Source organism: Penicillium nucicola (assembly GCF_028828085.1).
Source record: "Penicillium nucicola strain IBT 29836 chromosome Unknown utg000010l, whole genome shotgun sequence".
In the NCBI taxonomy this organism is placed as follows: domain Eukaryota; kingdom Fungi; phylum Ascomycota; class Eurotiomycetes; order Eurotiales; family Aspergillaceae; genus Penicillium; species Penicillium nucicola.
Window position 1 is genome coordinate 646,819 of NW_026643134.1, and position 26,753 is coordinate 673,571.

Consider the following 26,753-nt stretch of genomic DNA (forward strand, 5'->3'; position numbering starts at 1 on the left):
TGTGTCTGATCCTGAACGGCAAAGCTGGTCTTTTTCGGTTTCCATAGGGCTGTATATACGACAGCTCCTCTCCCTTGTACAGTTTTTGTAATACCTCTGGCGTTCTCTCTTTGGCTCGTTGTTGGCATTGTTAGTTATTCGCGCTCGCTGCACCCAGAATATGCATACGTGTATACTTGATCCTAGATTGTTCTTGACTATAATGTTAAGCTTGGTATACGTATGTCTCACTCCGAAATATGATATCACTATGCAAACTTGAGTTCCTTCAAATAGCTTAGTGTTCACACAAGTATGTGTGCATGATAAGTCAACGTTAATGTGGGATGCCCTAACATAGTTGCTGTAAAATGTCCTAAGGCTTCTAATTGCCTATGGGATTGTTCATCAAGACACTCTTCATCGAACCATGTCATTTGATAGTCTCATGTTCAAGAGTAGCCAGGTATATCAATCAACATAGCCATCCCAGTAACAGAATGCCAAATGACATGACAATGTAACAACCAGATCCCAACATTCTCAGCCCGGAAGCGGATCACGGCATACCCGCGACTCGGGATATTGACTGTATCACGTAGTGCAGCGCGAGATAGGTCGTACGGACTTGATGATGATGACGATGACGATGACGATGATGTTCTTGTGTTTGTGTTTGGATCCAAATCACGTTCCAGCTCTGCATCTACGTGTGGCGGTGTTTTGTCTGTGAAGGGGTTGAAGGAACCCCAGCCAGACGTTGCTTGGTATACTGCCAATATGAAGAAGTGATGACCGTGCTTGGGTATGGATTGTTAGTTCATCGTATAGTATATGGTAACAGTGAAAGTATGCGTAGATACGGAGATGAGGGAATGTTCGTCTTACCAGATGGAAAGGATGTGATCCTTCGTCTAGATTATTGATTACTAGATCAACCCATACAGGCTCTGGGCCTGTATTAATAGAGAACTGATTCTTATCCCATTTCGTACGGGGTAAGGATATCAATGGGACTGGTGGGTCCGCTTGTGGTTTCCAGGTTGTTTGGTTGATGTAGCCGAATGGTTTGTTGGAATAGCGGGCCATTTTTTGGATCTTGCTGTAGATTATGTGGGTTTGATCTGCTTCTTGTGGAAGCTTGTTGAGGATGGAGGGCGCGGACGGAACTTGTTGGATGTCGAGGTGTTTGGTAGTGACTGGTTGCTGTGAGTTGGTCTTGGGAGTTGAAGATGGATGGTAGCTGATTGGAAATGCTTGATTAGGAGTCAATGCCGGATTGGCATATTTGAAACAGCTGTTAAATTGTAAGCAGAATGTTCGTGGTTTGTTCTGTGGGGTGCGCATACTCTTGATCCAATTGAACACTCAAGTACGATTCCTTCTCAGCACTTAGCGAAGAAGGACGAAGAACAAAGTCCATACGCTGTCCCGGATACAGTATTCCAGCTGAATTGATATTTTGCTGCTGGGAACGCTGTACGTCGACACTATCAACCTGTATCAGATCCAGGGCATGATGGCTGAAGGAGAGTGTGAACCCAGCAAGCGCGCTAGAAACTTGTCAGCCACTTTTCCAGCACTGAAACTAAATAGATATTCATACCCAGTATTTGCAACTCTTATTCTATATGTGAGATCCGGATCGAGGTTGACGATAGACGAATTCAAGCCCTCAACGCAATCCACCGACCGGGCAGGAACAGCCATGTTACAGTAGAAACGACCCAGTCCATTTATTAATAGTGAATCAGGAACAGGCTGGCACAATTCCATATTAGTAAATCAATCGATCAATACGGCTGAATTGTCCCATGCCATACCTCATTGCCAAAGTTCCCAGGGTCCATGTACCACTCAAGAACCTCAGTTGCAGGCCGATGGTACCAATCTCCGATCAGCAACAGAAGTTCTTTGTCATAATCAAATGACTGCACATTGTTGTTCTTTTCGGCTATCAAGCCTCGAACAGTTGATTTCGATGCCGGCGTATGAACAATTAGTCCACCATAGAGACCGTCGGCTCGCCCAACTCCTGAATGAGCATGATACCAAAAAGTACCACTTTGATCGGATGGAATAGTCAAATTGTATACAAATCGACTTCCGGGAGAAATTGGGGATTGAGAAACTCCGGCAGCTCCATCCATTGAATCTGCGCGTGTTAGCCCTAAACTGCATCCCACCCAGCAAGTACGTACTGGCAACATGAAGACCATGCCAATGAATCGATACTGGCTCCTCTATCAACCCATTCTCAACAGTGACAACCAACGTATCCCCTGAGCGGAGCTCAACCGTTGGGCCAGGAAATGAGTCTAATTCAATATCCTCCGGTTAGCCCAAAACACAACTTCACCCCCACCTACACACTCACCATTAATGAGATAGACCCGCTTCAGTACACCATCCGGCCTGCGGTAATCCGCTGTAATATTCCAGTCCAGAAAGTGTGTCACTGGCTCTCGGTACACATGATCCTGGGGATGAAGTTCCCATCCTGGGCGTATTGCGGTTTCCCCGTTTATGTGCGGGCTTGGATGGTGCTTTCCAGACAGGACTAAGGACGCAGATGAGAGCTCAGTTGATTGGAGTAGGTATGAAAGCCCAATCAAGAGACATGCGACCAAAGACCAAGTCACGATCGGCCATGGCCGGACCTGCTTTGGCATCTGAGGTTCAGGTTGCTCTAGATGGGAGTACAGACAGTCCTCCGACTGTCCTAGTGCTCTGCCTCTCATGATACAAGAGAAAAATTAAGCCAAGTCATTTTGATCTCAGTATGAAGGTTGAAGAATGATCGGAGCCCCGATAAGTCCGGGCCGTGATCTCATGCCACCCTTGCTGGGAAGGGGAGAAAGCACCTCTGAATCAAAACTGCGACCTTACAGAAACACATGCAACCACGTGCATGAAGCAAGCAATCAGATAATCGCAATTATGAATCGCAAAGAGACTATACCACAAGTAAACTTTCGCTGTTCGTGCCGAAGGTCTGCTTCGACTTAGCGTTGCCGTTTCCCGCCCACTGCTTCACGTGGAGCCCTAACTAGATCACATTGGCCGATCACCAGGCACAATGTTTGTTGAATATCAAATCAAGTCGAATATCGGATTCTTCACTCAAGGATTCATTCGCATTCTTCTTGTATACTTCTCCGCACAAACCCACATACTACATCGCTTATGCAGCGGTGATCGTCGCTGGAATGCCAGCCCATCCCTGCGCTCTGACTCTGATCGCTGACTGCCGACTCGGGCTTCCTCTTCGAGTTCTAGTACTATGGAGCAGATGCAACTTTTAATATAGCGATTAAAGAGCTCCGAGGTCTGGTGCAACGCAGTCTCACTTGATGTGGGGGCATACATCTAGGTACATAAAGTTGTTGGTCTCTTCTTCCTTTCGGTCATCCATTACTTCCTCACTATCATTATGACTTCCAAGCTACTTGGATGTATCACTTTGGCGGTGCTGCTAGGGAGCAGCACTGTGACTGCTGGGTCTTTGAAGGATATTGAGCATGTAGTCATCTTCATGCAGGAGAACCGTTCCTGGGATAGTGTATGTTATTCCCTTGCAAGACTGAGCAGGTGAGCTGTGCTAACTGACGCTTCCAGTACTTCGGTACTATGGCCGGAGTTCGTGGATTCAATGACCCTAATATTCAGGTCAACCCCGATGGAAACTCAGTGTGGCACCAGTGAGTGTTGGTGCAACATCGCTCAGAGTACCCCTAACAGTTCCCAGACTTGTCGATCCCAGCCAGTCTAATAGTACCAAAACTCTGCTCCCTTGGTACTTGGGCTACAAAGGTGGTGACTGGAGCGATGCCATTCAGTGCATGACTGCTGGCAGTAATGGCTACCAGGAAAACCAGGGGTCCCTGAACAACGGTTCCAATAACCACTGGGTGACCAAGAACACACCCTGGAGCTGGGGTCATCTCAAGCGTCAAGATATTCCTGTTCAGTTTGCCATTGCCGAAGGTTGGACTTCAGGTGATATGTACCAGGTATGGATTGGAAGGGACTTGAATTGATGTTGAGGCTTACCTATGAACGCAGGAAAGTCAAATCACTGCCACAAACCCTAATCGGGTCACCCTTGTCAGTGGTTCTATCAATGTGCCTGGTAGCCCTCAGTCCAAGGATCAAGGTGGTGTATATATTGACAACAATGAAGTCCCTGGTACAATTCACCTTTTGATTCTGATGGCACGTATCATTAGCTAACCTACTTCACAGGCTGCGATGATAATGGTATCAACTGCTATCCGCTCAAGTGGAAGACCGTTTATGAGTTCTACGAAGAAGCAGGAGTCTCTTGGCAGCTATTCCAAGATACCAACAACTTCGACGATAATCCTTTGGCGTGGTTCCAGCAGTTCCAAAATGCCTCCAAGAACAGCCCTCTCAACCAGAAAGGCATGTCATTTGTGTCTCTCGATGCATTCTACCAGAGAGCTGCCAATGGTACTCTGCCTGAGGTCAGTTTCATCGTTGGTCCAGCCGAGCTGTCTGAACACCCGCCCTACATGCCAAAAGATGGAGCCTGGTTACAGAAGAAGGTTGTCGATGCGGTAACCAATAGTCCCAAGTACAACTCGACCCTCTTGATGATCAGCTATGATGAGACTGGTGGCTTTGGTGACCATGTCACTCCATTCCACTCTCCTGCGAATACACCCGGAGAATGGATGAAGGATCCACTGGGTCTTTTCTCAGACATCTTCTCAGGACCTGGCTTCCGAGTTCCCTTCTATATGATTTCCCCCTGGACACGAGGAAACCGTATCTTCACCGAGCGAGCAGACCACAACTCCCAAATCCTGTTCGTTGAAGAGTGGCTAGCAGCCCGAGGCTACAAGAATATCCAGACCGACCAGATGGTATCCTGGCGCCGTGAACACATGTCCAATCTTGTGAATGCCTTCGACTTTGAGAACCCGGATTACTCCCTCCCAGCCCTGCCAGATGCTCAAACACCAGACACCAACTCCAACGGCGGCTACACCGGCACCTCAAACTGCCAATCCCGTCATTCCCAAACCCGCCCTCCAGTTCCATACGGAGCGCAAGACAATGAAACCGACACAAACGCTCTCTGGTTTGAAGAAGGCTTCAAAGAAGTAGTCGGCTACCTAACCGAAGGCCGCTACTTAGTCTTCGAGCAGAACGGAGCAGCCCTTACCAACCCAGGAAACGGCCAGTCCCTCACCACCACCCCAGCAACCTCCAACCACAACGCCAAGTCTCAGCGGTGGATCATCCACTACACACAAGACGAGGAAAGCCAGATATTCACCTTGTCCAGTGCTCTAGATGGAAGATGGCTTGGTGCCAAAAATGCCATGCTGCCTCATGATCAGGGCGCAAATGCCGCCCAGGTGCGATTTTCGTTCAATGGCAGTAATCGGGATCATTCTATTCAACAGCTTGATCAGGGGCAGTATGTCGATATCAATGCTCAGGGGCCTATGAGTGGGGCGGGGGGATACAAGGTCTTTAGTGTTTCATATCGTGACTGAGCTGAGTTTCGCTTTAATGGTTTGATGTCATTATGGCATATTGCATGGCTATCTTGTCCGAGACTAGATGGTCAGGATTCAGTTCTCTGACAGGCTTTGTCTCTTACCTTCGTGCTTGATCCTCTGCGAGGCCAGAAGCTTAATGAAAATACTTTTGATTCTTTGAACATACTTGAAGCTGAGTTTAATTCCTCGCTGGGTGTGAAATAAGTGATTCTAGAACAGTAAATTACTTGACAAATTTTTCCGACTCCTTCAATCGCTTCCACATCCTATCAGCCTCTTCGCCTTCTTTTACTTCTAGTACTTTCCTTTTTGGACTGTTTTTGTACTTTGATTTTTCTTTCTTTCTTTTTTTTTTCTCAAATGCATCTTCTTTGGTTAAGGCTATATATTTTCATTCAGAACTTGAGCCATGGCTCACTACCTTGATACTATAGCATCTAAGCCTTGGTAATGGTAAAGGGCCCAGCAGCATTGAACAAAGTAGGCATCTACAACAAAAGGTTAGCATAATCCACCAACCGAATCACAAAAAGGAAAACCAACCTGTGGAGCAGTGGACAACCCAGTCTGAACCCTCAAATACCAAACCGAGCCATCATTAACATGCGGCAAATTCTTAGGAATGACAACATCCACCACACCAGCCTTTTCCTTGATACCAGTAGCGATCTTAACCGACTGATCGAAGTTGACGGAGTTCGGCACGCGAACTGGGTTGTTATACAGCCAGACACTGTAGTCGTCGCCCGGGTATTGGTTCAATGGGTCCAGACAGCGTCCTGTGGGCTTGCGGTTGAAGCGAACGTGTACTGTTTGGCCCGGGCTGACGGTTGAGTTATCCGGGATTCCTTGGTAAACATTGATGCAGGGGTAGTCGCGTTTACCCCATGCTGAATGTCAAGTGACTTGGTTAGTTACATTGGGGTTGATTGGGAGGTTGTTGGGGTTTGTTCGTACGCTGGTTCTTGTCGAAGAGGGCGGTGCTGGTTGCCACTAGAGAGGCGAGAATGGGAATTGTGAACTTCATTTTGGCTTTGAGCTTGCCGGGGAAACAATCAGTCAAGTGTGTAGTAGTATTGGGCAAAAGAAGAGGAATATTGATTTGCATGGAGAGGGAGCATGGTCATATATAATGAACCGGAATCATACGGCTATTGAAGAAACACACCCTAAATTTAGCAGCAGCTCATCCCCAGTCTGCACAATTCCAGTGACGATGTTTCACTCAGCCTCTCCACATCTCGGCTGGAATTCAATTCTTGGCGTAAGGAGAGTCGGTGAGGTGTGATTGATCCGGGCTTGGCTATGCAGATCTTGGTGGCGAGAGCTCGCAGTTCTCGTATACTGGCTCACGAGGCAACTTTATACTCAGCTTTTACCCATCCTTGAGAACCGCAAGAGAGACTTTTAATTGTACCTATTTCTCGAATAAAATAGACTGGTCCTGCCGGGTCACGTGTTACTATGTTTGATCGACAGTGTTGCTACTTAAGTACTTTGGGTCTTCACCGGTAGGCGTCGCTGCAACCTGCAAATGATCCTTGGACTATTGGATTAAGGGTACATTCCAGGCGTCATAGTATCGAAAGGTCAGTGCGATCTTCTGTGTGATTATCTTCAACAAGAACCATCATACGGCTGAATCAAGCGACAAGCCACCTCGGAGTCGCCGTGACTTTTTGTATGCAAGTTAACATCTCGCCCATGGGGTTAGGTGAAAACTATTTGGTTTCAAAAAACAACTACAGCTTGAGTATTCTATGTGTGTATTACGCGACATCAGTGGAGCAGTTCACTATATTTGATGTAGTAACCCGAGAGACAACCAGATCATCTTCTCTAGCTCTTTCGGTCATTGAGGCATGATGCTAATATTTTATAAAAATTCCACGCCTTAGCCATCAAACGGCCGTCCCTCATTAATTATTCGGGCAGTTGAATCTCCTTTCGACGCCTGATTAAAACCTGCCACGCTTGATCAACGATAGTAGAAAACCCAATGCCGCGAAACTGAGGAGAACCACCCGGAGCCAGCTTCATATCATAGGTCAAGAGAATATGAAACCTAAGGGGCTTGATCTCGCTGGCAGCAAAGAACCTCCCAGGGCACACATGATTTCCATATTAGTATTATAATTGAAAGTAACGATCTTAACCTCTGAATACGAGATGCCTACCCAATGGTTCCAGTCTATCATCACTCGGAGAGCCTCCTCGTCGCAACGAGGTGCCCAAGTAGCTGCCAAGTAGGCAAGATGGACGAGGACATTTCTTTAAGTCCACTTTTCATCAGCGCCAATGATTCTAAATGATTCGTGGGTTTCATATCCACATTTAAATCAAAAGGCTATACCTAGCCTGTTCGGGAACAGGGAGGGAAGCTAAAACAAACTCAGCAATCCAAGCATCAGCTTGTATTTTGAAATCCTGGTATTTCGAGTTCACGATTGGCTGACTAGCCATGATGGATGAGAATAAATCCGGAATGTACACTAATGATTGCTCTGGAGATCTTTGCGCGGTATTGATGACGCGAGTGATGCTCGTAGATTTTGTGTCTGGGCATGACGATGACGAAGCGAATTTGTTGCAATAGAGACTGGAAAGAGCGTACTTGAACGAAATGCTGACTGGCTCCATTGTTTGAAGCTTTGCTGCGGCCTGATCCTGTAGATATACCTGTGGAGATTCCACTTCCCTCACTTTCTCATCGCTTGTGGCTGAATCGACCATATTGGTACTCCTGCTTCTAGCGAGTCAAGACCATGTTAAAGATAAAGCATCGCACGTAGTCGAAGAATAACGCTAGAACGAAGCCCAAAGGGATGATAGACATTTCGTCGAGTTTGGAAACTGATAATCGTTGCTGCGAGCTCTCTGTAGGCTCAGAATAACCAAGATGAGGAGCAATTTATCATAAGACTGAAAAATGTCTATTCACCGCAATGGTGTCTACCAGACTTTAAACACCAAGATTGGCAATTCTTAGCAGATGGAGATTCACTTCTCGGGGGATTCGGAGACAGAGAATCCCTACTAAAACACGGTGAGTGTTGATAGATGATCGGTGTGAACAGACGCAGCCACTTTACACGTTGCAGAGCCTAGTAGATATCGGAATAACACAGTGTTGCAAATGCTATGTACAGCGTTCAAAAAAGGAATGTGACCCGATAATGCCTTTCGTGACCCGCCGTACGCTAGAAAATGGAACTAGATACTGTGATTCTTTAGCTGATCTTCATATTTCTATGCAGCATGTCTAAGTTGCATTGCATATAACACGTCGACTCTTTATATTGTCGTGAATGCATTCAAATTTGAAGCTAGTAGCAGCAGACAAAGCGCCCACCAACATGGTATCTAAGAGATACCGAAACTCAGACGAGATTAATAACAAAAATACTGTTGATCGAATCTCCTCGAGATGCGAAAGGTGGAAGATTACAGAAGTCCAGTCACAAAATTTTCACAATGGTACCGTACCTATTGGGACCCTAACTAAATTGTTGTCCGCCGTGAACTTCAGCTGAAATAGCAAAAACCCACCACCTAACCAAGCAAACCAAAACATGTATACTAAATCATAAAACATCTGCAATCATACCGAGTTGGCCAATTTGACGCGCATCTTCATGCCGTCGACAATCTTCGCGGTAATCTCCAACGTCTAACGATTGTCAGTAAATGAACGCCGCATCGAAAGAACTTCGAGCACTTACACTGTATAGCTCTGAATGGACATCATGTTGCCCGTTTTCTTTCATGATCGGTGCCCCCGAATCATCATATTTGAAGGCCCCAAGCCCTACCTTCTTCCAATCATATCGGCGAACAGCACAGGCAAGAATAACCAGTGCCTCGATATTTGCAAGTTCCTGTCCAATACAATTGCGTGGCCCTCGCTCAAAAGGTCGCCATGCACTTGGCGGGATGGGAGCGTTATCTTTAGCGTCTCTCAGCCAACGCTCGGGGATGAAATCGTTTCTGTCATCACCATACACGCTCTTGTCGCGCTGTATGATACTATGACAGTGATATATAATTGTTCCATCTAGATTGAGTTCTTCTCCATTCGGCAACTGAACGACCATCCCGCTGTTTGCAGGCGACGAACGCGCTGTGGCAGCTGGTGGGAACAAGCGAAGGATCTCCTTTATCACCGCGGAAGTATAGGTCAGTTTCTGAAGAAGCTCCTCTCCACGTTCCAGAATTTTGGCTCGAACAGCAGATGTCGAACTATCGGCTCCGAAGACTTCATTCAACTCGAGGCAAACGAGGCGTAAGACCCGGGGAGTGCGACTCAATTGATAAAATGACCACTGGAGCACAATACTGGTCGTGTCGTGACCAGCAAATAAGAAAGTTTTGAGTTGATCACAGGTCTGGTTGAGGATTTCTGGCGTCAATTTCGGGTGCTCTGCCAGACCGAGAGCGAGCACACTGCGAGAAGACTTTTCAGGATTGGATTCCTCCTCAAATTTCTCTTTGATAATCGCTTGAATGAGACTATCGACTCGACGACCCAATGAACGTCTCTGGAAGGCAAGTAGAATTTTCCATCTGCCATTATCAGGGCGATAGCTGTAGCCCAGTTCACGGTAGAGTCGAACCAGTTCGCCTTGCTTTTCTTCTCCGAGTTGAGCATCCATGTTGGTATCCATGGTGACCGCGCCTGTAAAGAGTGTTAGAGGATGCATTTCTGAGCGGAGAGTAAGACTATTCACCAATGATGTCGAATGTCAGGTTTGTACACAGATCATCAAGAGAAAATTCCTCTCCAGTCGTGGCTAAATGGTCAAGACGCTCTAGGAAAAGCTGGGTCTTGTCGAGAATACAAGGCATCAAACTCATGAGATGCTTGTGGGAGAATCCTGGATTGAACTGCTTGCGTAGTCCTTTCCATTCTTCATTCTGTATATTGTTTAGATCATTCCTCTTTTTGCTGACGGGATCAACTTACTTCTGCAACAAGGATGGAGTTCGCGCCGAACAGGTCTTGGAACCATCGAATTGTGGGCGACTTTGGAGTACTGTACTGGAAAAGCTTGGAGCTTTTGGAAACCTGCTCTGCGACTTCATGATTGCAAATGACACACATAACGTGAGTTATGGGTCGGAAATCTGCAATAAAAAGAGGAGGGTTTCCTAGTTGATCGTGCATGTCCTTGAAGAGTTCGTCTAGTTGCCAGTCAGACGTGCGGCATCCGATGAAATTGACAAGACTCCCTACCAACATGGTCATTAAGTCTGTGAGTGTTCTTCAGTTTACCAATAGCGGCCAAATGACCCCATACTAATGATGGTGGAAGCTGGGGTAGATGTGCATATTGCTTTGTTCGGTAGTATGTGACTGTTTTCCACAAATAGATCACCACCAGTGGGACTATACCCAGCAACACCGTCAACGCCGTGTAATGCGACATTTCTCGAATGTTTGTAATAGCTAAAAACGCCGCGGGTCAGAATACGCGAGAGATCTAGGGGTCATGGCTTGGTGCCTGAGGTGTCAATATCATGACGACTGTCGGCATTCTGATTCGCCGTTCGGGCCCCTTTCGGCAAACAGATCTCCCATCATGAGCTGAGACTCAACTTCCACGATACTGATTGGGTGACAGACATGCTAGCCATGCCCCCATCCCGGAGGTCTGGTCGCATTGGGAGCAGAAAGTCAAAAACGGGATGCAATACGTGCAAGTCAGTCTGATCTTAGGCCACTGAGTGAGGCTCATTGCCGTCCGGAGAAAGCGCTGACCCTATCCAGAATTCGTCGGATCAGATGCGGAGAAGAAAAACCTCACTGTGCAAGATGCACTAGCACAGGCCGACAATGTGCTTACAACGCATTGTCGCTCCGCCCAGCACTGGTCATGTCGTATCCGCAATCTCACTCTGGGCAGCGTGAGCGCCGGGCATTTGATTATTACTTTCACCGGGCAGGGCCTGCGCTTGCCGGGGCCTTAGATCTCAACTTTTGGAGCGGATCCGTTCTGCAGATCTGTCGGCTTGAGCCTGCAGTGTGGGATGCAGTAATTTCACTGAGTGCGCTATATGAGAGGCCGCCTATTTGCGACTCCAACCCATTATCCCTGCTCAATAATCCAGCTAATGTGCGCCATGGTTATCACGAAGAAGCTTTGGTATGGTATTCACGCTCCCTTGCAGCTTTACAGCGGCGAATCAATAGAGGCGTTGCCGATCTCACCATATCGATGATCAGCTGTGTGCTTTTTATTGCTATTGAATTATTGCAGGGCAATAAATCAGCCGCAGTCATCTTATATACGAATGGTGCGCGATTATTGGCCAGTACCACATGCATGGCCTCTGTCACAGGCTCTGAGCTGTTGATGACTACTATCATCCCAATTTTTCGAAGATTGGGGACCCATTTTTTGATCACGACAGATGGTAAATTGTCCGACGCCGTGCCTCTGGACCAGATAATCCAGAGAGAACCATGTGCCACCATCAATGAGGCGAGGAATAGACTTCTGGGCTTGGTTGCGGAATGGAAAAATCTTAACACCAATATCAAGTCCCAATTCACAGCCTTCAACGCCGAAATCCATGACCTCGCTGCACTTTTAGTGCGACAGGAAGTTCTAGAACAGCGCCTAAATTCCTGGTACGCGTCTTTTATGACATTGATATCGACACGGCATATAAATCTCTACCCAGATGCAAACGATATTGACGGCTTTACTTCTCTTCTCCTCATGACGTACATCAGCATCTTGATCGAAACAAAAGCATCTCTCATTACCGATGAAATGACCTACGATGCGTACGAATACCAATTCACCCAGATCCTGGAATATGCCCCTAAAGCTATCAATGAAACCCGCAACTTGGATGGCAGCCAGCCATACTTCATGTTCGAAATGGGCGTTTTTCTCCCGCTCTTCATCACAGCCCTAAAAAGTCGATTCCCTCATTTGCGTCGCCAGGCCCTGAGGTTTCTGCAGGAAGCCCCGCCAGTACAGGGTCTATGCATGTGTTTGCCTGTCGTCCAGATCATTGCTATAATTATTTCCCTGGAGGAATCTTCGTTCTCAATCTCCCCCGAGTCCGGAACTGTTGATGACTGGTTAGCTAGACCAGGGCGTATTCCTGCTGCACAGGATCGCATCCGGACTTTCAATGTCGCCTCCGAAGTAAATCTTCAAGGCCGAATGGAGAATAAATTGAGATACTCGGTTTATGCTTCTTGTTCCAGTGGAGAGAATCTACTTGTGGAAAAGGAGGTGTTATTACCGGGATGACAGAAATATGATCATCACGCGCCATGCAATTCCCACAAGTCCTTGGATGATATTGCATTCAACAGAATATTGGAGGGATCGATTTGTTCAACCCCCAGCCCTGACCAGTATTGAGCCAGATCAATTTATTTCGCTGCCACCAACACATTTGGACTGTGAATGTCGTTGGATCAGACAAGAGTCAGCACTTTTTTGCAAAGAATTTCTCCAGCTCAATCAAAAGAGCAAGGAGCAAGGAGTCAAGCTCACCCGCATGGCCATCTGCATGGCCGCCCGCTCTAGACTCCGTTGTGAAAAGCGCATGTCTGCCCAAGGCTCTGCCCTTCCGAATCATCATAGATGTACTAGCTGGTCAAGCCTCGTCAATTATATTATCAGAATTGCCTCGCTGAACGGGGTATGCTCAAGACATGTAGAGTTGTCGATGCGTTGGAATTGGCTTGTTATTCGCAATGCAACTCTAGGCATACTTATAACATGTGGACTTAGCGATACGAGACATCCATTGGCATTAGATATTGACAGATCCATGAGATACAAGAGAAAAAAAAACACCCAAGCAATCAATACATAGTTGGGAAAGTATGGTGCTGTAAGTAACGTTGAGTTAACTAGGAACGATCAAATTCGTGGCCTGATATGTGAGGCCAGACTTTCCAAGATCCAATACGGTAACTTACCTCGTGCTCCCCTCACCTCCCATCTCCCCTCTTCCTACTTTTCTCTTCTTCTCATCATAACAATCCGAAGCCAATCCTTTGGATTCATCCGGGGTTTACACCAATCATTAAAATGAGACTTGATGAACGCCAGCAAACCTTCTGGCGAGAACCCGAGTGAAAAGCTTCCTGGCGCCGATACAGCCCGCTCCCCACATGCGACAGTATGAAAGCCATATACTGCCACCTGCCGTGCAATGTACAAGACGCCCCCAAAGATGAATATTGCGGTGTGAAGGATTTCCTACGACTGGTCGGCAAAGATAACTTATCTTGAAATGATGAGTGGTGTGACCTCCTGCCGAATCGGAGATCCCTGGCTGTTTTGCCCAAGATATGGAGAAGCGATGCCAGATTCGCAAGGCACCAGGCACTGGAGAGTCACCTGAGTGATAACTGCCAATTTCGCCACTTTTTTTCTTGTGTCCCTTTTGCTCAACCTTTCATATTACGTTGCAGTCCATCTCGACCGTCCATTGACACTGTTCACCATATCCGGCTCATCTCCCCAGGTCCCGCAGTTGGGTTGCAACCCAAGGGACAGTCCTTCGTACCCACATCCACAACTGGGACCTTTCCGTTCGCTTATCAACTGTTTCTAGGGGTCCAATTTATCCCCCACCTTGCCTCCTTTCTATTCCCCCCCAAGATTCTCCTTCGACTCGGGTTTGGCCATTCAGTTCGCTCGGAAGCGCATTCGCAATTGGTCGCGTGCCTACCGATAAGCTATTCAGCCCCTTTCTTGGCTCGCGTGGACACATGCCGTCCTTCACCGAAGACAATGTGCCTGGTCCCGAATTAACAGGTAGGCTCCATTTCTTTGCCCTGCTTCGTAGTTAGAAATCCACTCTCTCGTCGCCACCTATAAGCACGCCCCTGGCTTGTAATCTCTCTCTATCGCAACTCGACATCTCTTGCCCCCAGCAACACCTCGAATCCTCTCAATTCGAATACTAATTCCCACAGAATCGTCGATTTCGGGAACAGGCTTGAACATTCGCTCTTTGACCAAGGCCTTACACGCAAGTGGGACGGTCGATTCCCCAGACGGCACTTCTCTGAAACAGTATCGGGCTTCCAAGTCCCAGCCCATTGCGCAACCCCCCACTTCCTCCATGCCTTCTCTTGACGGCCCCTCGAGCGTCAACGATGCCATGACACAAGAAGACAGAGAGCAACACCGGCCTGAAGAGGACCCTCAGGGTCTCTTCCACCAAGTATACGAATGGTTACACCATGAAAAAACCAGACGGCAGAATCGTAAAGCACGGAAATCCGAAGCCGTCTCCAATGCGACAAACGATGCGCCCACCGAGGACGGTCCCCTAGAAAGACCCAACTCCAACCCCTCCGAAAGCACCTTCTCCTTGGATATATTGGAGAAGATCCTCCTCCAACATGCGACCAACCGACCGAGCAGTGCCATCGGTTCAAGTGTGTCGGCCAAACGCCTGAGCCGACGTCGTCATAAGGGCTTGCAAAAAGGCTCAGCCTCTGAGTCGGAAGCTACAGATATCGATGCACCCGTGCCAGGCGTGGAAGCCTACTTGGACAACTCCAAGACACTGGCCTACACTGGCGGCGCTGCAGTAGAAGAGGACACCGACGCCAATGCCAACCTCAAAGCCGACAAGGATCGGGAGGGCTGGATGATCTTTAAGACTGAGATTGTGCGTATTGTACACACGCTGCAACTTAAAGGCTGGCGCAAGGTCCCAGCGGAACTAGCTGGCGATATTGAGGTGGTTCGACTTAGCGGCGCTCTCACCAACGCCGTGTATGTAGTTGCACCACCTAAGAACTTGCCTCCTCCCAAAACAGATAGCAAGTCTACTTTGGTGTCTAGGAAACCCCCGCCGTAAGCATCGACGTCCACCCTACCTTGAGCACCACGCTAATTGGAACCGTAGGAAGCTTCTGCTCCGAATCTACGGCCCCCAGGTCGATCATCTCATTGATCGAGAGAAGGAGCTACAGATCCTCCGCCGCCTAGGCCGGAAGAACATTGGTCCTCGCGTCCTGGGCACATTCCTCAACGGCCGATTCGAAGAGTACTTCGAGGCTCGTCCTCTTACCCCTAAAGAACTGCGCATGCCCGAAACGGCGAAGCAGATTGCTAAGCGGATGAGAGAACTGCACGATGGAATTGACCTTCTCGAAGAAGAACGCGAAGATGGACCCATGATCTTCAAGAACTGGGATAAGTGGGTGGATCGTTGCGAGCAGGTAACCACCTGGCTCGACAAGGAAATCCAGTCCCCGCAAAACGAAGCCAAAGCCGCACTTGAACCGTGGCGTCGTCGCGGTTATGTCTGCGGTGTGCCGTGGGAAATGTTCCGCAAAGCCGTGGACAGCTACCGACTCTGGTTGGTCGCCGGATCTGGGGGAATTGCTGAGATCAAGCGTCAGTTGGTGTTTGCGCACAATGATGTAAGTTTTCCCTCCTGTCAATTGTGGGATCTTGTATTGACTCGTTTCTAGACTCAATACGGCAATCTTCTTCGCATGGAACCGGCCACACAGTCACCGTTGCTCTTGCCTGCCAATGAGCACAAGCAGCTCGTTGTCATTGACTTTGAATACTCATCTGCCAATACTCCTGGCCTTGAGTTCGCTAATCACTTCGTGAGTTCCCAGTCTTTGAGACAGAGACAGACTTCGGTAATCTAACGATAACAGACTGAATGGTGCTACAACTACCATGACGAAGAGCGCTCATGGGCCTGCAACACTCGCGCCTACCCAACGCCAGACCAGCAATACCAATTTGTTTCGACATACCTCACGCACCGACCCGCCGTTGGCGGCGGAACCATCTCCCCTCTGGCAACGCCCAACATGCGCGGGCGTACTGCAACGGGCATTACTCCGCTAGACCTAGACGAAGCAGACGGGTCCAGCTCGCAGCTCGCACAGACTGAAAAGTCCAACGACGAAGAGCTGGACAGAGAAGTGCGCTTCCTCATGCAACAGACCCGCCTGTGGCGAGTCATGAACTCTGCGCAGTGGGTTGCCTGGGGTATTGTCCAAGCCAAGGTACCCGGCATGGAAGAAGGCATCGCGGAGATGGCAGCTGCCAATGGGCACGGCGAAAACGACCAGCGCCGAAGTAACGGTCACAGCAACGGTGACGCAGACAGTGAGAAGACACCGCCTGTTGATGCGGATATTGACGAGGAGGGCGATTTCGATTATCTGGCCTACGCCCAAGACCGCATCATGTTCTTCTGGTCTGACCTGCTGGCGTTGGGCTTGGTCAATGCGGAGGACCTGCCTGAGCCTATGGTTGAGCATCTCAAGTTGCGCTCTGTGGAGCATTGAGTGTCAGTTTGACGTTCAGTTCTGGTGAGAATAATGGTCTACATTCTGGCTGGGACGGAGGATATACTTTGGATATCTCATTACGAGTTACGATGTGGATGCCAGTATATAGCACTGCGTTGATTTTCGGTGATTTGCCACAGCCATGTACTTGATTTCCTTGAACCACGAAACGTAAATATAAGAATTGAATGACAAGGATTTTGAACATCAGATTTGTGCCATTCGATAAGATATCAGAAAAGAGCTGGATAACACGATCCAGTCATAGTCATGGTGGTTGGGACTGACTGTATGGACATGGTAGCAGGTGTTCATTGCATGTTTGATCTCAAAGTCATGCAAAGGCAGTCAGTCCTGAGCCACTGATGTGCAACCAGAACGCGGTCGATTGGTCGTTTTAAGGCGGCCCGGGGCGCTTACTCTATTCACCTACTCCGTGTGAATAAATGTGTAGTATACAACCCTCCAGCGTTGCTCAAACATCATCGAATACCGTAGATCTTTGTTCATATCGACCATAATCGTCCTGTTTCGCAAAGGGTATCTGAAATGCCATAACAGCTCACAAAGAACAAGAGGAAGAACAAAAGAATATCTACCGCTGCATCTCGAGCTTCTTCCTCGTCTCCTTCTTCGCATTCTCAACCCACTCCCCATAAGCCTTGCCCTCGGGGTCCTGCTTGTCTTTCATCCCCACCACACCCTTCATCATCTCCCCAATAAACCCAACAAAGTTATGTCTCCGCAGCGTATTTTCCCACTGCCACGCAGCCCTCTTCCTCTCCTCCCTCTCCAGAGTCTCCACATCCCCAATCTCCCTAGCGGAAATCCTCGGGTCCCGTACAACAGCCATGAGATTGAAATGTGTTTCACCAGCGTCGTGCCGCGCAATGCGCCGCTGGAGAACCTCAATTACCTTCTCCGGGAACGATCCCGCATCACAAGCCCCATGACTGATAGGATGAGGCTGCAACCCATCAAGCTCATACAGCTTTCCATTGACAGGCGTATACGCAATAAAGTGGTAAGCGTCCGCGCCCTTTTCGTCATCCTGCGGACGCGCAGTCTCATCGGCAAACGGACTAGCGCGCGCAAAACTGTTGTGTGCGCTGCGGATCGCTTCGGAGTTGGAGAGCGCCTCGCCGCGGAGTTCGGGCGGGAAGCCCGTGGTGAATTCTTTGAAACTGGATAGTTCTGCGCCGAGGGTGATGGCGGGTTGTGGGGTGGGTGGGTTGTCGTGGTTGAGGATGACGGAGAGGATGGCTTGTGTTCCGCAGGCGTTTTGGATGGTTTGCGCGGCGAAGAAGAGGTTGTTGTCTGTGGCGCTTGGGTCGTATTCGCCGTCTAGGGGGGCATCAGCGCGGGCGCCTGCTGCTTCGCGTGTCCATTTAAAGAGGAAAATCACGCCGTAGACGGGTCTTGAGTTAGGTTAGCTTTTTTGGGAGGTTCTTTTGGAGCTGGGGTGTTGACGATGTGGGTGGGTTGGGCATTGGGGACTTGGAGGAGCGAGGTGCTTACCCGAGGGATCTGATTGTATCGGGATCGAGGGAGATGAGCTCTTCGAATTGGGTGTCCTTTACTCCCAAGGTCTCGATCAACGAGGTGAACAGGCCCTAGAATGTCTTAGTAAACTAGTGCGGAGGGATTTTGGAGACAATTACCTCGTCGGACTCGATTGTACTCCAACCAGCAGCGTCTCCCATATTGGATTTCGGTGATATGTAGGTAGGTTGAGAAAGCGTGAAAGGTGGTTGTTGGAGCTTGAGAATCAAGCGTTGCTCTCTTGCCCAAAATGGAAAGCGGTTATGTCATTATCACATGATTGTGTTTGCTCTGTTTGTCTGTTGTGCCTGATGTATAGACTGTCCATACAGCACATCGTTCTTATCGGAATAGGAATACCACGGAGCCAAGGTGCAGTTAGGTGTGAGTCTTGAATTCTGGCATCTCTCAAGCTAAGCATGTAGTCAAAACTTCCCAATATTGCCAAGGGAAGCTCACAGTTGACCCAAAATGCAACTACAGTGGCTGTAATAGCTGGAGTATTCTCTTAAAGGCAGCAAAAATGACGAAGAATATTGATATAGGGCACTGCATATCTTACTTTGACAAAACCAGAGTCCTCTTCACCGATATTTCCTCAAAGAAGAGTAAGCCCGTAGCAGCAGGGTCATCGAAGACGCAACCTTTGGGAAATACCACAAACCTAATCCCTCACAGCCACAGAACCAAAAAAAAAATAAACGAACCGTCTAGGGGGCTCAATAAAAGCACGCAGGCAAAAAAAGCGCAAGCGATAAATATAGACATACGAAAAAGACACCAGACATGCATCAACCCTATTTCCAAACGGTACGGTGCAGTCAGACCACTCGAGACATAATGAAGCGCCGATCCCAACCACCAAAGAAAGCAACCTCCGCACCGAAAAAAACCGAGGCAACTATGAATTCAGACGCTATATGTCCCGTCCTGCGTCTATCTATTTAACTATAGACTATACCTGATTCCGCCCTAGCCCGGGAACATGATACCCCATCCCAACTAGGCCAACTGCGGCCGAATACGAGGTCTGGGGAGCGTGAGGGCCTTGATATCCAATGAGATGCGGCGATCTGTAGTTTATCGGTCTTAATGTGTGTCCCGTGCTGGGTCCGTGATGCTGGACCCTTTGGGTCTTTGGTTTATTCTTAGAATTCGGATTTTACCTGTTCGTTGGGTTGCTTTCGTTCCTGTCGATCTGTGGTTGGAAGTGCGGGGTGGAGGCTGAAGTTGGTACACCTGGGGCTTTTGTGTGATCTTGTGAGTAAATGGAGGGAAGAGGGTGGGAAGTGAGAGAAGTGGTGGGACTATGTTTAGAGTGATTGGGGCTCAATCCCAGCTGTCGGAGGATGATAGAGTCCGCGGCGGGCAGTGGTTTGATCTGTGCCGAGGTTCCATTGTGACTACTTGTCTAGGTAGCCATTTCTCGAATGATAATGCTGTTGTTGCTCATGAATGATAGTTTGGAACTTGTTAATCATCACAGAAGACAAGTAGCACACTTGCAAAAGGATACGTTCAATGAAATCGGGGTATATACATCAATATAAAAAAGGGGAGCCATCTTCACCAGCTTAAAACTGAAGATTCGACCAAAGATAACACACTGCTATCAAAATCACAACACACCAACGCTGATGCTCGACGGGTAGAATTGACAAGTGTCGAGTGATAGAATCCGAAAAAGTCCACCCAGGGCCTCCAGCCCAACTCCGAACCATAGCCATCACGATGTCCAAAGCGGCGCAACCAAGCCAGGCATCTCGAATGGATGTGTCTGTGGATAGACTTCCATGTTCAAGCCAAGCGTGCCATCAGCACGGGGCAAGTCGGAGCAATGTAACTCCCCGCCGTATGGCGGTGTATATGTCGAGGAACTCGGAAGAGTGGATTGAGAATGAACCAGGTCCAGAGAAAGATGTGCGTCATTCGTATCGAGGAGTTGTGGAGAGGGTGGGTAGAGGGAATGCGAATGCGAGGGTGGCGCAGTGATGTAGCCGTCTGCGAGATTAAAGGGAGAGCTGGCGACTGTGACAGCCGGAGGGGATTGGAGGGGCGGAGTATATGCGGCGTAGGAGGGAGAGGCCGATGCAGGAGAGGAGGATGTGACGAGTGGGTATTCGGTCAGGTTGTGGTGGTATGGACTTGGTGAACAGGGGGAATACTGGTCGATAGAGGAGCGAGGAGACCAGTGGAGTCGGCTGCGATAGCGGGCGACGATGCGGCGAGGGATATCCATCAGGCCGAGGGAAAGTCGCAGGTCGGCGTTGAAGGGATCTGTTGCGCTATTTGCGATGATGATGCGGTAGATTTCTTCGATGGGGCCGATGGATAAAGCGCCTAGATATGCACCTCCCATCTCTGGGAGGAAGCGGTCGAGGGAGATGCCAACGGCGAAAAACTGGGCCAGAATGGCGAGCGCGCTCAGATCCGAGTCGCTTCCTCGGAGCATGGAGGGCGGGAGCCAGAAGAGCCAGCGGCGAAGTATCTGGATGCGGTCGAAGGTTTGTTCAGAGGTCTGACTGGGTAAGTCATCGCGGAATTTTTGAACGAATTCGATCAGTTCACCGAGGCGTTGGGTGTGCTCCAGATTGTGAGTGACTCGTTTTTGAATCATCTGGAGGGCGTGGATTGTTTGGTCGAGATGGACCATGTCTTCGTCGAGAGGTTGGTAGGCACCTGCCATTGAGAGATCTGTTGTGCTCAGCGCCCTTAGGCTCTCTACATATTGTGCCAGATCTGACTCCTGCTTCCAATATGGATGCATAAACTCGAGTACACTTGAGATGCCATGTTGCAAGGACATCCAACTCGAGCTGTTGACGTTAGTGAACGGCATTCTCAAAATGATCGGCAATCACTCACTGCTCTGTCGCCTGCCATGTAAGAAGAACCGAGGCCGCAAGAATGGCATCACAGTTATCCTTGGAGAACGATGCAAGGGCACCCTGCAAGCCCTGAAGAGCCGTCACTTTATGGCGATACGCCAACTGCTTTGTCTCTTGATCTCCTGTTAAGAACGAAAGATGGAAAGCCGACAAGCCCAGGATGGAGCTCATGACAAAGTCGCTAGACAGCGCAATAGCCAAAAAACTAGACAAACAGTCAGCTAGTAGTCTCCATAACCACCCAAGGGCTCTCTTACTTGGGCATCTTCTGCGCCCAGGCTGTACAGCCACTCAGCCCTCTCCGGTGTAAGTCAATGGAAACCCCAATAATATGATGAATCAAGCGCAAATCATCACGCGAAAGACCCGACCATCCTGAGCGAGGACACTGCAGGAGCTCTGGATAAGGAGGCACACCGGTACGATGCCAGTTCTCAATCTCGGCCTCGATGTCAGGCGACATGAGCAGGTCAGGACCGCGCCGTGGAGTTGGGGGACTGCCTGCGCCGCCGACCACATCTTGGTAATCGCAGCGGCAGTTGTGTTTGGTGCAATTGCGACTAGCGAGGGGACTTTAATTTGGCGCCTATGGGCATGTAAGGCATCTCTATGGATTCACGTACCATTGTGGGAAGGTCTCGTCGCAGCGAATATGCCTCCTCTTACAAGTCTTGCAGCCATTACGAGACTTGGTGTGGCTCTTGCGCGGAGGACCACCACCTGGGCCGACCATGTTGGCGTATTTAAAAGACTTGAACAGGTAAGGCGTTCACGTAGATTGGGGGAGTCACGGTTGACTCCGGAAGTGAGTAGAGGGAATGGTTGAGGATCTGGGAGTGGGCACGTATGCCCTGTAGACCAATCCTGGACCCAACGACTGTGAATAAGAAGATGAGCCGCACCAGATGTTTATAGTCGATCTGCCAGTCCAAAAATAACCGGGGGGTGTGAGGAATGTCGGATTAAGCACGTGGAGAATACGAGGTGCAGGGCTCCCAATTTCCGAAGTAGACAAATGGAATACCTTTTTGAAGCCGATTGTCGAAATAGTTGTCCAAGGTATAGATCTGAGAAGAAGAGCCAGGGAGACTTAAAAGAGAAAGAGAGAGAGAGGAAGAGAAAGAGGTCAGGCGCGGATATGATCAATCTCACTGCGAATCAACCCCCAAGCAATGAGATTTTGAGCCTCTGGGACCAGGGGCTAAGCTCAAATAATAATCACAATTCCCAGAACAGTAAAAGAATAAAACAATAAAAAGAATAAAAAGAATAAAAAAACCCAAGAGAAATCGAGGCGTCTAGGATAGCACCGGTTCAGCTGGGTCTCAGACCCGTGTGGAGAACATTCTTATACAGCTGCCTCGATAGGCTTAGACTCTGTTGGGTCCCAGACTTGACAGTATAGAGAATAGAGAATAAAGTATAGACGAGAAAAGCCCGGTGATAGACAGACTACAGACGTGAATCTTCCCCAGATCGGGCCATGGTTGGCAAAAGGCAACACAGCAGAATCTCGAGATCGACTCTACTGTACGGGCTGGGCTGGGTTTCCGTTTTTTGTTTTTTGGGTGCTTCTCACGCCCATCCCGCCTGTCAAAAGGAGTTCGAGCCCAAAGTCCAAGGTCAAACGTATAGCACCCTGTCCCAGGTCGATCAAGGCTCGATCTCAGGACCCTGGATTGCGGGTCGAAACTGTCAAGCCAGCACCTTATACCGTATTGAGTAAGTCACCTTGTCCATCAGTGCCACTGTAGACCATCCCCCTACTGATCCACCGGCTCGCTAAGATTGGAGCTGCGACTGACAGGCGGAAGTCCACCGTTTCTACCCGTGAGCCAGAAGGAAATTAAACGCTCTGAACTCGGTAATCGCAACCGAATGTAGAACTGCACGCCCATGACTGTATGATGCGTGAGACAGGGGGACCGCTCACCACTTGGGCCATGGGGATTGGCGGCTACGATGGCAAGGTTTACTCGTAACCAGGGGGTCCAGTTCAATCTTGCGGGATCGCCGCCACATCTTCATTGAAGTCCTGGTGGCGAGTCTATATGTCCCCGGATTCCCCATCTTCTGGTCCGCCTAAGCTACCTGCGCTACCACTGGACTGGAACGGGAACCATGTCCATGGATGACCCTGCGCGGTTTTGACGGTGTGGGATGTCCAGCCCGAATAAGACAATGGACAAGTATGCAGGGATGAGAGAGTCGTGAAATCACTTTTGTTTTTCTTGATTTCTGTTGGTTGTTTTGGGGTGATTTTTGTTCCCTTTCTTTCTTTTTTTTTTCCGTTCAATCTTTTTCCCATTCTCCCATTCCTGCAGGGTCCAGGCTGGAGGGTGAGAGCGGCAGAGGATGCCTAGCCAAGACTTTGAGCAGATAGTAGTTCCGGTGTGACTCCCCTGAAGGCTGCATGCAGAGCTGTGCACCGATCGACCACGTTTTCTGGGGAGACATGTGTCTAAAGTCGGTGTGTGCCACCTGCTGATCTGGACTCTGACATTCCAACCTTACTACACACGTGGCACCACACTTGTACAGGATCTCAGGCCTCCGGTGAGACTGAGGAAGTCCTGTCCTGCCTCTCCTGCCAGGGAGGTCGGGCAAGTCAGGGAACTCGGGCAATCCCGTTTGTCATTCGGGGATACAGTAATTCCAGCATCGCTGTGAATCGAGGAAGAGTTCAACTAAAGAGTAGAGAGTCCGATACTAAGTGGAGGCAAACCGGGGCCGACGCCAACCACCAATCAGAGGCGGTGAGTCTCGCTTCTCGCAACATGCAACCCAAATAGGGCTAGTGCGTCAAAAGTACTGACTTCATTACTTTTCCTTCTCGTCGAGCCCTGCTAACTATATCGGCCGTGGGGTCTTGGGCTATGCAGATGCTCTGGCGTTGGATGAGTTCCGAAGCCAGGTATTCCGGGATTGCCAGGAATATCATTCCCGTCCAATCAGACTGGTGCATACATCATGACTATCTCGCATTTCCCTACTTGGGGATGCCTGGGTTCTATCCATTCTTCCCCACATGATCGTGAATCAATTATTCCCCCAGATAGCAGCCATGGAATGGAGATCAAGAGACAAGCCTTGGACAAGATAGAGCCATCGAGACCTTTAAGCACTGCCCATGGGCTGCAGACCACGCAACTCTATTCCGCCAAGAACGAGGCCATTGTAGACGAGTGGAGCGCACGAGATCGTCCACTACCTAAGGTATACTCTCTGGTGCTTCTTTACTTCCCTTCGGATGTTTCAACCGGGGTCCTTCAGCCCTTCAGACTTTGGACATGGCCTAGAGCAAGAGAGTGGGAAACAGAACCCAGAAGAGGCGGTTTGGTCAAGTCAACCAGGATCGACGGGAGGGAGTCTATATTGCCCCGAGTCCCGCGCATCTACAAGATCATTAGCGTTAACTTTCTTTCTGTTTCAGCTTTCTATCTATCCGTTTTTTTTTGCTTTTATTTTTCATGCGTCTGGCGCCTTTTTCTAAATAATAATAAGAATTAGAATAATTATACTTATTACCCGATGGCTGCTGACCCTTGCCAAGTGTTAACGCCCGATACTTGCATTGCCAATGAATGAGGCTGACAGCGCACTCTGCAGAGTCCTGCATGAGGTCACCATGACCTCCTATAAACATGAAGACGAGGTCCTATCATTGACAAGGCAGATGGTTTCCACGACGGAGCCACATGTTGTAGTAGTCAGTGCGAGGCCGACATTTCCCTTTGGTCATGGTGAAGAAAGCATGATGCCACAGCCACCGCCTCCATACATCTAAATGGTCGGAAATGTATACCATACCGATGTCATCTGGAGAAAGATGCCGGACCCTCGGTATCCAGTACTCGGCGTGTGAATAGGTTCTATATTCTCTTTTCATTCCTTCTCTTGCACTACAAGACTGCAACAGACCGTTCTGGACATTTGGCGCAGACACGTTTCGTCCATCCTGCATGCCAAAGTCAGAGACCCTATAAGCTCGCAGATCTGTCGTGTTACCCTTGGGAACAGCTCAGCCTCGGAACCTAAAAGACAGTATACCGCAAGGCTATTCGGAATACAGCCCAACCCGCCAAGATGCCCTTTCACAGATCATCCACGGACATTCAATTGAAGAACAAGCACACTCTCACTGCTCATTGCCGCCGGCCAACTGGGGAGGCCATTTACTCGGAACTAGACCTGAATGAGTTTGTAGGGGCTAAAAAAGGTGAGTTTGCATTTGCTGCAACCGTACAAGACTTTGGTTCACGACCCTGTCTGACTAACCTGACTATCAACAGGAAAGCTTACGTGGAGCTGCAAGAATTTCTCCGATTCTGCAACCGATGTTGACCTTCGCATGGAAGGCCCAAACAATGAGCCGCTTTTGTATGCACAGCTCGACGACGGAGAGGGAAACATTTGCAACGACGAGTTGAACCTGGGTTCCTGTATCAAGAACGAAGATGGACATTTGAAGTATATGCAATGTTTCTAGCAAGATTCATGCTTCATATCCCGAGAAACAAAAAAAGAAATAGAAAGTGCTTGACTTTTACCCACGAGTGAATTAGGGGGTTATACTTGGGAGTCAGATTCCACGATCGAGAAACTAAATCGAGTCTCAACCCCTAAAAGGCTTGACAGTTCAAACCCAGATCTGACTCGACCTGACCTAGAACTGTCCTACACAGCCAAAAAAACAAAAACAAACAAACCGATAAATCCTAGTCTCACCACAGCTGAGGCTGAACATCAGACAAAACACATCCAAACCCGCAATCCCCCAAACCTGCAACCCCTGAGCCCTAAACAAACCCAACAACACCAACCCCCCCAAATAACGCTCAACAACCATCCCACCCAGTCCAGGACATAGCGCATACAGTATACCCACCGGCGTCTCAAGTAAATTCCCCGGCCGTAGATCCCCAGCAGCCCCCATCAATCCACCTCGACAAAGGCCCAAAGCCCAGGATAGCCCCCGTCATCTCATCGCAAGCCACAATAACCATAGCCGAAAAACCATGCCCCAAACAGCAAAGACGGGACCAACAATGCCCAAAGCCTCCAGACTGCGGCGCCGCTAGCACCCACGCCCTCGGTAGACTGGAGCCGTGCAGTAACGGGGACAATTCAACAGTCCACAGCAGGGTGAGAATTTGCGAGATTCGCCTTGTCCTTGGCGTGTTGGTGCTTATGGTGGGGGCCAAAATGATATGCAGATGGGACCCGGTTTTGTGTTTTCTACTTTGATTATTACAGTATTATGCTTGTTAATTTTCCGTGGAATGAAGCGGTTATGGGAAAGGCTCGCGCCTTGTCTCTTTCTTTCTCTTTTTTTTTTTTCTTTTGGCTCAAGCGTGGCGCTTGGCGACCCGTTGCGGGCTTTCGGGGCCGACTGTTTCTTTTCCACTATGCCGGAGTTGGGATACCACGCGTCAGATAGGCGAGCTGCGGAAGTTTCGGGCTTCTCTGGGTTCTCTGGTGACTCTTGCTTACTGGATT

General features: G+C 49.0%; 9 protein-coding genes across 9 annotated transcripts; 4 read left to right on the top strand and 5 right to left on the bottom strand.

Annotated features, from left to right (window-relative positions):
* Nucleotides 1-431: 431 nt before the first annotated feature.
* On the bottom strand, nt 432-2,720 carry N7511_008779 (uncharacterized protein; the record flags this gene model as incomplete). Its single annotated transcript, XM_057131156.1, has 7 exons — nt 432-779; nt 868-1,276; nt 1,329-1,532; nt 1,586-1,740; nt 1,803-2,134; nt 2,181-2,297; nt 2,357-2,720. 7 exons carry the CDS (start codon nt 2,718-2,720, stop codon nt 432-434), a joined length of 1,929 nt encoding a protein of 642 aa, XP_056979144.1.
* A 692-nt stretch (nt 2,721-3,412) lies between these two features.
* N7511_008780 (nonhemolytic phospholipases C family protein) lies at nt 3,413-5,507 on the top strand (the record flags this gene model as incomplete). The annotated part of the gene is made up of 5 exons (XM_057131157.1): nt 3,413-3,541; nt 3,598-3,680; nt 3,728-3,992; nt 4,045-4,168; nt 4,225-5,507. 5 exons carry the CDS (start codon nt 3,413-3,415, stop codon nt 5,505-5,507), a joined length of 1,884 nt encoding a protein of 627 aa, XP_056979145.1.
* Nucleotides 5,508-5,950: 443 nt separating this feature from the next.
* On the bottom strand, nt 5,951-6,540 carry N7511_008781 (uncharacterized protein; the record flags this gene model as incomplete). The annotated part of the gene is made up of 3 exons (XM_057131158.1): nt 5,951-6,001; nt 6,057-6,403; nt 6,471-6,540. 3 exons carry the CDS (start codon nt 6,538-6,540, stop codon nt 5,951-5,953), a joined length of 468 nt encoding a protein of 155 aa, XP_056979146.1.
* Nucleotides 6,541-9,120: 2,580 nt separating this feature from the next.
* On the bottom strand, nt 9,121-10,939 carry N7511_008782 (cytochrome P450; the record flags this gene model as incomplete). The annotated part of the gene is made up of 5 exons (XM_057131159.1): nt 9,121-9,183; nt 9,236-10,188; nt 10,241-10,427; nt 10,477-10,694; nt 10,747-10,939. Coding segments are annotated over 5 exons (1,614 nt in total), but the record flags the coding sequence as incomplete, so codon positions are not given.
* Nucleotides 10,940-11,386: 447 nt separating this feature from the next.
* Nucleotides 11,387-12,781, top strand: N7511_008783 (transcriptional regulator family TF; the record flags this gene model as incomplete). The annotated part of the gene is made up of 1 exon (XM_057131160.1): nt 11,387-12,781. The coding sequence occupies one exon, from the start codon at nt 11,387-11,389 to the stop codon at nt 12,779-12,781; it is 1,395 nt and encodes a 464-aa protein (XP_056979148.1).
* Nucleotides 12,782-14,615: 1,834 nt separating this feature from the next.
* Nucleotides 14,616-16,821, top strand: N7511_008784 (uncharacterized protein; the record flags this gene model as incomplete). Its single annotated transcript, XM_057131161.1, has 4 exons — nt 14,616-15,358; nt 15,411-15,930; nt 15,982-16,125; nt 16,180-16,821. The coding sequence occupies 4 exons, from the start codon at nt 14,616-14,618 to the stop codon at nt 16,819-16,821; spliced, it is 2,049 nt and encodes a 682-aa protein (XP_056979149.1).
* A 598-nt stretch (nt 16,822-17,419) lies between these two features.
* N7511_008785 (putative 26S proteasome-associated ubiquitin C-terminal hydrolase) lies at nt 17,420-18,527 on the bottom strand (the record flags this gene model as incomplete). The annotated part of the gene is made up of 3 exons (XM_057131162.1): nt 17,420-18,242; nt 18,343-18,437; nt 18,486-18,527. 3 exons carry the CDS (start codon nt 18,525-18,527, stop codon nt 17,420-17,422), a joined length of 960 nt encoding a protein of 319 aa, XP_056979150.1.
* A 1,565-nt stretch (nt 18,528-20,092) lies between these two features.
* Nucleotides 20,093-21,987, bottom strand: N7511_008786 (putative C6 transcription factor RosA-like; the record flags this gene model as incomplete). The annotated part of the gene is made up of 4 exons (XM_057131163.1): nt 20,093-21,182; nt 21,232-21,459; nt 21,512-21,814; nt 21,878-21,987. 4 exons carry the CDS (start codon nt 21,985-21,987, stop codon nt 20,093-20,095), a joined length of 1,731 nt encoding a protein of 576 aa, XP_056979151.1.
* A 3,353-nt stretch (nt 21,988-25,340) lies between these two features.
* Nucleotides 25,341-25,743, top strand: N7511_008787 (CVNH domain-containing protein; the record flags this gene model as incomplete). Its single annotated transcript, XM_057131164.1, has 2 exons — nt 25,341-25,473; nt 25,547-25,743. The coding sequence occupies 2 exons, from the start codon at nt 25,341-25,343 to the stop codon at nt 25,741-25,743; spliced, it is 330 nt and encodes a 109-aa protein (XP_056979152.1).
* Between the last annotated feature and the right edge of the window lie 1,010 nt (nt 25,744-26,753).